This window comes from Papaver somniferum, chromosome 3 (genome assembly GCF_003573695.1).
Source record: "Papaver somniferum cultivar HN1 chromosome 3, ASM357369v1, whole genome shotgun sequence".
Lineage (NCBI taxonomy): Eukaryota > Viridiplantae > Streptophyta > Magnoliopsida > Ranunculales > Papaveraceae > Papaver > Papaver somniferum.
This window is the reverse complement of record NC_039360.1, coordinates 16765551-16775380: the sequence shown is the minus strand read 5'-3', so window position 1 is coordinate 16775380 and position 9830 is coordinate 16765551. Positions and strand designations below refer to the sequence as shown.

The 9830-nt window shown below is 34.3% G+C and overlaps 1 protein-coding gene across 1 annotated transcript; it reads right to left on the bottom strand.

The window, feature by feature from the left end:
- Positions 1-7348: 7348 nt before the first annotated feature.
- Positions 7349-8758, bottom strand: LOC113360957 (peroxidase 24-like). The gene is made up of 4 exons (XM_026604369.1): positions 8477-8758; positions 8188-8382; positions 7931-8099; positions 7349-7812 (listed from the first exon to the last, which is right to left on the bottom strand). Exons 1-4 carry the CDS (start codon positions 8720-8722, stop codon positions 7418-7420), a joined length of 1005 nt encoding a protein of 334 aa, XP_026460154.1. The 5' UTR covers positions 8723-8758; the 3' UTR covers positions 7349-7417.
- Positions 8759-9830: the final 1072 nt, after the last annotated feature.

Below are 9830 nucleotides of genomic sequence, written 5' to 3'. Positions count from 1 at the left end.
AGTCTTTAAGTCGTTAATCTATAATGGTTTTAGAAAAACCTAGGTTAAAGGAGAATAGACTCTAGTCGCAACTAGTATCACACAGGAGGTGTGGGGATTAGGTTTCCCAGTTGCTAGAATTCTCCCTTAGTCTTCAAATCAGGGTTTGCAATCAATATTGCCTTGGTAACAAAGCATTCAATATTCACCGTTAAATGAAAACCTGATTAGATTCAAGCTAATATCTTTCAACCGTTAGATTGATCTTAGCTTGTTACACACAAATGAAATGTACCTATATTTAAATATGGGAAACCGTACCTAAACGTGTACACTTGGTTGGCTCAACAATGATTAACCGAAGTTATCCATATGAACACTTTCATATCAACCTTGTTCATCTTAATCGCAACTAGTTCAAATGACTCAAACGAAACTAGTTACAAAGTTGTTCAGTTGTTTATATTCTCATAGAAGTATACAAGACACAATTGAAGAAAATCAGTTTTGATTCACTCGAATCAATTCATGAACATTATAGCTACGGTTTGCAAAGATTGCATTCCTTATTATATAAATGTATTTGTTCATGAGTAAACCGATTTTAGAAGTTAATCCACTCAAGTATGCAAACGGGTACGCATACCTAAGTTTCCGGACCTGGTCTTGTCCGCCAGTATGCAAACGGGTACGCATACCGTCGTTCATGACCGAACTCAGTTGAAACCAGTACGCATACATGTATGCATATTATAGTTCTCGAACTTCAACTGTTGAATCAGTACGCATACGGGTATGCATACTCAATTTCCGGTCTTGGAATACATTTGCAACAGTTAGCATACAAGTACACATACTGTGCTATATCCAATCAAAGATTAATTATTCTAAACTCCCATTTCAATCATTGAAACATTCTTTGAAGACGAATAACTGTCTCACACAAACTATTAGCTTCAAAGCAATTTTCAAGTGATCAAATGATCAATACAAAACATTCCGAGTATACATCAAATGAGTGTCTCACACAAATCATGTAAGATGTTACCAGGCGATTTTCACATGATCATCTTTTGACTTTCGTCAAGAATAAAAGATGAACTTAGTTAAAGCGAAAGATTACCAACACATATTTCGAGAAATATGTAAGCGATTTAAACTCATCTCTAAATATCAAATGTGTATAAAGTAAAGTCTATATAGTTGTACGACTTTTGTCTTAATAGGAGATAAAATATAAATAGATTTATGAGTGATAGATGAGTTTAATTCTCCACATACCTTTTGTTGATGAAGTTCCACAAGCTCCCCTTAGTAGTTCTTCGTCTTCAATCGATGGACGTCGTGAAGTCTAAAGCTCAACTACACATTCTATCCTAATCTGAGACATAGCTATAAGTAGACTAGAAATCAGGACTTATAGTTTTGACAACTAAACTTTACAAACAAGCTTGAGATAGCAATGCTTGCCAGTTCGACCGAGCAGTGCTCTAAAAATTTGATCAATCATGTCTATATAATATTTTTGGAGATTATTCGAATGTTAATTATCTCACAAAAATAATTTTATGTGCATCTGAAAATATTCGACAGGAAAAGTACGTGTACTCTACCTTTTTTGACTGATTATGTCATGGTACATGTACCCTTAAGACAAAAGTGAGTTCAGGAACTCACAAAATTTTTCCCGTTTGCGTACCGGGTATGTATACCACTCCGATTTCAAAACCAAAAGTTCCTTTACGGTATGCATACTGGGTATGTGTACCATTCCAGGTTCACGAGTTCACAGACTTTTTGTGGTATGGATACCGGGTATGCGTACCATTAAGTCACTGTCGACATATAGCTACTCCGCTACGTGTATTGAGTACACGTACTACGGTTCCGGACCTATAAAAGTTTTCTCCAGTATGTGAACTAGTATGAATATTTTCTTGTATCCAGATTTACAGTAGTTATATATTTCTCTCTAAATCAATTCGAAACATTCCCAAATAACATCAATGACACATATCACTATGATATTATTTTTGAATGATGTTGTAGTAATGAGGTTCAAACTCTCGGACTTGTGAATATTAAATTTAAAGATTTAATAAAATTATATACAAAAATATTAACAAAGTGGGCGAGAGGTAACCAAGACACTAGATTCCACTATGTCGCAAAATTGAATGATACATATTTCAAAACTCTAATTATCTTTTAAGACTCTTATTTCTTAATTCACAAATAATCTGGAAAATTCTCAAAAATTAATTGTATCCCCTAAGAATAGATTATCTAAACAAAGCATAACCTATCTAATTGAATCACAACTAATGAAGAAATTTTTTGCAAACAATTAAAAACTCTGCAAAAGCAGTGATTGAGTGAATTATAAATTATAAATTAGAGAGAATAAATGATTAACAATTATTCATGCGTAAATAGCTTCCTCACTGTCTTGGTTGTGGGAGAAATTAGCCTCTCATCATGTTGGAAACACGCTCAAAAGTTGATTTCATTTATGCTCAAAGATGGGTTTACAAATGATGAAAAGGGAGAAATAATTCAAAACCGGGTTTGTAACAATTATATTTGTTACAAACCATAGAACTACGACCCTCGGCTGTCACTGTAACAAATAAGATTGTCCTGCGACAGTCGCTGAAACTGTAACAAAATAAGACTGTCCGACAATCTCTGAAACTGTAGCAAAATAAGACTGCTCAGTGTGGGTCCTATGTTCTTCGCGTTCTTCAGCAGCAGCAGAAAAATGGTAGCTCTGTAACTTGATTTTTTTCTTCTTCTCTGGCTCTTCTCAGCCCCCCAAACTCTCGACACCCCTTCTATGATAACTCAAGACCCTTTTTATACACCTACAACACAAGAAATCTCCTCCATAACTCGAGATAATCCTCTCTTTACTCAGGTGATAAAAAATATTTTCGGGAAGATTTTCTTCCCTGTTTTATGATTTTCACGCGTTCTCAGCTGTATTTCTTTCCTTTTATACCTTCTTCACGCTCCAGAATATTGATTAAGTCTTCCAATCACGAGCAATACACGTTTAAACTCGTGTAAGTTTGTGTTTATCCTCTAACTCACTATTTGGATTAAACCAAGTTAGCCAGCCAAATTTGATCGAAACAAACACCCATACAAGCTTTTCTATGACCTATCACATCTACCCATGAAGTTTCAGCGATTGAATCACAAAAAACTTCTCCAAAATCCGATCGAAAAATCTGCCTGTGAAAAGAAATATTTTCCCGCCGATTTTTTTTTTTTGAATTTGTGAAGAAGGTCACCCCTTATCCAGTAGTCGCCCCTTATCCGTTGCTGGAGTCCGAATAACACATGTCCTTTGGAGTGCCTTAAGTAATTTTCTGGGGTGTTTCTAGCATTTTTTCTGGGTTCCTCCGGCGCATTTCTGGGGTGTTTTTAGTCTCTATCCTGGGGTGTAAAACACCACTTTTCGATCCAATTTCGCCGCAAGAGCTTAGTTTTCCAAAAACATCTACAAAAACAGAAAATAACACAATAAGTATTTAATCGAGTCTAACAATACAGAACATTGAGAACAAAATAGACACATAAATGCGTCTATCACACTATTCCAGGATATTTTCGAATAAGAATCTTGAATCACGATTTAGATTACGAACAATAAATTTTTCTTAACCGAAATTCATCAAATAAGCTTAGTCATGTATATTTCGAGAACTAATTACCAAGATAAACTTGACTCGAATTCTTGGTATGCTTGGAATAGTCTAATTAGTCATGCCAAAACGTCTCATAGATAGAAAGATGAATATAATTTGAGAAATATGTGCCTCAGTCTTCACTTACCTTTTGTTAGAAAAGTTCTCCAAAAGCTTCAGTTGATATTCAACTTCAAACGGTAGAACGCAGTGATGTCCGATTCTCAACTACACACTTCTATCATAATCCGAGACTTAACTAATTATAGACTAGAAATCAAGATATAGTTTTGATCAACTAAATTTGAAAACAAGCTTGATATAGCAACATTTGTGAGTTCGAACGAGAAATGCTCTAACATGTTTTACCTATTTCACTATGTTATGCACCACAGCCGGCTCAGAGATTGATCTCTTGCAAGGAACTTTTTCAGGAGATTTTTTTTGCTGCAACTAAATCTGAACCCTTCATCTATTCCACTGAAGCTTCATCAAGCTTTTTAGAGCCACCACTAGCGTTGCCTTACCTTTCTGGTGATTTAGAAGTCTGTGTAGACACTTCTATCTTCTTATAACCATATTTGTAGACTTTATCACTTCTGCATTCTTGAGATCAATAGTTGTAATCGTTTTCAGAATTTTTGCAAGGGAAGTATGCTTCCGAGTCTCAACAGATTTAGCATCCTTGTCTAGAAATATCATACTACCATCACCCATATTAGCTAGAGCATCTGAGAATTCTTCCATACCAAACTTCTGGTCAAACCTATCCATTTGAGAATCATCGACTTTTGTGCCATCTGTGACCTTGAGGATATCTCTTTGATTCTCACAGGTTGCACTCTTCAAAACTTTAATGAGCTTTCTCAAGCTCATTTCCATTTTTCTTTGATATCCATCTTAGTTTAAACTTCTTTGTGCAGTTTCAAGTCATCATCCTGCTGATTACCAGTTTCAAGGAAACCAGGAAATTGCTACACTATTATCAAAAAAACATGCAACAAATCCTAATCGGATGCTAATGGGTTGGTGAAACAACCAACTTCTATATAATTTCTCGAAATTAATAGTATATCGGATATAGATAACTTAGATAGTATATTTATAGAAATTTGTTGTATTGCAAAATTCATTTTACTTAATGTTTTTAGAAGTATGCTGTAATTTAGTTATCTATAATTGTAAACTTAATCAATTAATTATTTTAGTTCTTAATCCCGGTCTAGAACTTATAACGTCAATAATTGGAATAGTTAAATTAGATAATATAATTGTAATAGTTACGTTAGACCATCGTTTGTTCCTCACTTTGCTTCAGACTCAGATAGAACTCATCCATTTAATACGTCAAGTCAAAGGCTTCACTATAGACCCAGAGAAACAAAAAGAAGACAGAAAGGTGTCGTATGGGCTTTACACCTAAGCATCTGGACTCAAATGCCAGAATAACACCTCAGATCAATTGCATCGAACCCACCATCAAAAACCAAGTTCATGTAGGTACCTCCAATCCCACCAAAAGTATAAATTTTCTTTTGGAAAATATTGAAATAGGTCCTACCGACTCTCGAAACCCTACACCATATCCGCTTTGACAATTCCAACGTCTATCCTCATGCAAGTTTCACTGAGAGACTGTTGCCCTCATTCGGCTCGACCTTCATGGTGATGAAGATTCTAGAAATATAGATCCATTTGTAACTAATGAATCTATGGATATCACATACCCTTGTGTAATAGCTCTCTAGTAGCGTAATACTCCCTCTGTTTCTGAAAGACCGTCCTCTATTCCATTTTCGTCTGTTTCAAAATTGTGTCCAGCTTATGTTTATAGTTAATATTTCCAAAGACCTCTCTAATATACCCTTAAATTTTTTATATTAATAAATTTATTTTTAATGGGACCCGATCTAATATATTAAATAAATTTGTATAACTAAGGAAACAAATATATCTTTCATTCCTTTTATAAGAATATATATTTAGATCCAAACATTAAATTCCATATAAACTTTATATACCATAAGTTCGATATCTTTTGATTTTCCTTTTATATTTCGTATTTATAACAGTTTTAGATAGTTTTTATTGCTCACATTGTTATTAAAATAAACTAGGTAAGTAACTAAGGATAGTCAAGTAATATACTATGGTCTCCTTAATATTTTGATAAAGTTAAAGCGGACTGTCTTTTTGAAACGAAGGGAGTAATAAACTTCACGTTAGTCAAGTTATTTTCCATGAATCTTTGGGTACCACATACCCACGTCTAATTGTAACCTAATCTTCTATCAATAAACGCATGCTTCAAATAAATAAAAAATAATAATAATAACTTCGCTCTCCAGAAACAAGAAAAGCAAACTTACCAACTTACTCTGAAATTTAAAAATAAACAAACCAGAACTATCACCCTTTGGTTGATAGTAGCCTAGCTAATTTGTCTCATTAGGTAGTCTTGAACAAAGGTTTCAACCAAAAAAACATAAATAGTGGGCTAAATCATAAGCTAGATATAGCACTATACTTGCATACCATTTGCAAGGGGGTATTTGACAATGTAGAATTATTTTGGGGAAATAATATTGTATAAAAAATGTTATTTTTAGAGCAAGAATTTTGAGTTAGAGTGTTTCATCACACTTTTTCCTTCCAAAATGAAGTAAATAAGAGGTGAAAAGTGTTTTTTCCCACCATTTTTTTCGAAAATACAAAGGTTATATTAAAAGAAAACAGCCGAAGCATGGGAGATCAAAAGTTACAGAAATAAGCCACAAAGGCTAAGTTATGTATGCAAGACAGATTCTCAATGGTGTTTTTCCCCACCATGAAAAGCACCTTTTCTTTCCAAAATGATGTAACTAAGAGGTGAAAACTGTTTTTTCCACCATGAAGAGCATGATTGCTAAAGAAGGGAACCAACTTTACTAGTGATGGTGACAATCCATATAAAACAACACAATCTTAATTGTTGGATTTATGAATTTGTATCATCCCTAGCAAAGTTGATACCCACCTTTCGCAATCGAGTATGAAAAGTAGAAAATAATTATTCCCTCACTTTTTTTAGAAAAGAGATATTATCACTTTTTCAATTTGATCTGTTTTTGAAATAATCAACACAAGGTTTGGGGTAATGTTCCATCGACAAAATTTCTCCATTTTGTGATTAAGTTATATCCAACAAAAACATCAAGGTAAGTGTACCAGATTAAAACAATCAAGGGGGTCATAACATGTCTACCTGAAAAGCATCTAATTCCATCAAAATTCTACTCCCTCCATTCCACTTTAGATGATGTTTTGAGAGTTTTTCGCAGATTAAGAAATGGAGAGACATGAAAATTTTTCATCCATGCCCTTGAGAAAAATCTTCTAACATTAATTATTATTAGTGCATTTAAATAAAAGCTTATAGTTCCAAGATAAAATATTAGGATATTGTTGGTAATTTTGTGGGAAAGTATGAAAACTAGTAATGTGGAACAAAAAATATAACCTTACACACTCATCTAAAGTGGAACAGAGGGAGGAGCATAAAATTAGCTGTTACGAAACACGTTCTAAGATCACTAAACAATAAAATGGTTTGCCAAATATATTAAATCTCAAACCAAAACATGATTACAAAAAGAAAATAAGTATCATGCCATCTCGGCAATGAATATGTGGCACAGTACAAAATGCACAAGAACTTTAAATCTTGACAGACAACTTAATTTTACAACTCTTTTACAACTCATTAATCAATTCCGTAGGTGACACTTCTTCCTAACCTCTCCTTGTTTTCCAGTGAGTACATCCATAGCTCCCATCCTCTTCATTGATTTAGCAAACTCGAGTAAAAATTTGTCACCAACTTGAAAATGATTCACTAGCTTAGCTGAAGATCTGTCAGTAAGAAGTGATGCATCGGAGTTAAACAAACCCTTCTTTTCCAAGAGATTCTTATAATAATGGTTATCGAAGTTTGTCGAGCTTCTAGGATCCATCTCTATTATGTTGTTGTGGTTGGAACACTGTGCTTTCAAGGATTTCGCGTAAATTGGATTGAGAGATGGATCTGTATCACCTTTCCCTGTAAAGTTGAAGAGCCTTCTTGATATCACACCGCAATGTGCGATTCCAACAGTATGAGCACCTACATTGTTCATTTCATGTGAAATGATAATGTCAGCAGAGATAGAATCATATACTAAAATTGCACTGATCAAAATTTACATATACGTGGAACGGAACGGAACGAAATTCGGGTTTACCTGACAAAGCAACAAGATCTTTAAGATTGCTGAGACCTTTGCGACTAAAGAGATTAAAAAGGGTACTGAAATTTGATGAAGCAGAAGGCAAATTGAGTGACACTTCAGAAGCAAGTGAAATCCTTCCATCTCTTCTTCCTAAGGGTACCTTCCACAAAGGTCTTTTGAACTGCATTAAACAATAAAATGGAAGTCGCCATTATTAAGTGTCAGAAAAAGTTGTCAGACGGAATTTTTTTAAAGGTGGACGAGCTTACTTGGAATGACACAGCATCACGGGTAGCTAATGCGACGATATCAGCACATGAAACAATCTGGGGACAGGCCTTTTCTACTTGAGTTTTGATATCATCGATGACATCGAATCCCAGTACAGATAGATTAGGTCTAGCTTGTTTCTCTACTGGCTTAGTTTTGCTTGATGGATCCAGCAATAGTGACGCATCACATCCCTATAAACATAACACATTGGCAAAAAAAGAGTTAGAGATGCACTGTTACTGAAAAATTTCAAAAAAACTACGTAAAACTCCACTATATACGTACCCGAACAAAGCAATCATGGTAGTGGATTCTAAGTAGCATTGCACCCAAAAAAGGGTTAGCCTTTGCATGCTCATCCACAACAGTTTTTATAATCTGCGCTGCTTTAGGACAAGTATGCTTGTAAAACTTCAGATTCAAAGATGCTTCATGCAGAGCTCCACTGCAAACCTTAAAATCTAGAGCTCCAATAAGAACAACAACCAGTAGAGTAGCAAACAATAGAAAATTAGTGTGCGACTTCATCATCTTTAAAAATATTAGTTTAGAATTGAAATATGGAGTTTTGTTGTGTAGTAGAGAATATGAGAAATGAAACTAGACAGAATTTTCTTTTATAGACACTTATTTGTCTCTAACACATTATTAACCACCAATAATCAAAGAATAAAATATTAATTAAGTATAATAATCCAACCTTAATTCTTGGGAATTAGTTCTCCATTCTTCTTTGAAGCCCATGTTCTGGTTTCTGCATTTGATTAATATATAAATAAATTGTCAACTCAATCAAGGATATATGAATGATATGATGAGCACTATTGATCATAACATATTTGATTCTCACCATAATGCATGCATATTTTGGGGTTCACGATCAAAATCCGTGCATTATACATGAACAGTAAGGGTGCTAGCTAGTTATGGATACGTATATGATCTGGCAGCACCTCTATGCAACAGCCAGAAGCTAGATGTATTTGCGATCATTGTACTTGATGTGCTCGACAAGATATCTACTAACAAAATACATAATCCCCAATTAATTATTTTATAATCATAACTAGTCAAGCCAGAACAAAATGAATAATGTCATAGTTGAAACTTGAAAGTGCAGGAAACTGGCTGGTGACTAAGGCCCATGATTCAGCTAATTTTGGGGTTGATGGGTATGAATCAGGCCTGGGCCATTCACCTAATTTACTAATAACGGTTTTTTTGGGACCATGGTTTTTTTTGGGACCATGGTCTTATTAGGCCACTTTCCCTATAGTTATAAGGGGTGTCCTAAAATGTGGAAATGTCTAACCTTTCCTTAACCTAACTTAATTTAAAACTAACATAATAATCACACACACACATATATATATAAATAACCACCACCTCCTCCCACCGCCGCCGCTACCACTACCGACCATCACCTACCATATCCGACCACCACCACCAACAACCACCACCACCTCTCTCTCTATATATACATATATATCATCAAAATATGTATATATATATATATATATATATATATATATATATATATATATATATATATATATATATATATATATATTGTTTTTGGTTGAAAAAATGAGCAGTAATCACCAAAATGAGTTGAAAATGGAAGTTGTAGAGAGAAGTT

Bases quoted from the DNA above. Each gene is read 5' to 3' on its own strand.
- LOC113360957 (XM_026604369.1), bottom strand. From the start codon at position 8,722: ATGATGAAGTCGCACACTAATTTTCTATTGTTTGCTACTCTACTGGTT. The intron at 8,100-8,187 runs GTAAGCTCGTCC...TGTTTAATGCAG, and splicing joins GTGATGCTGTGTCATTCCAA to TTCAAAAGACCTTTGTGGAA. The intron at 7,813-7,930 runs GTAAACCCGAAT...TGAACAATGTAG, and splicing joins AGATCTTGTTGCTTTGTCAG to GTGCTCATACTGTTGGAATC.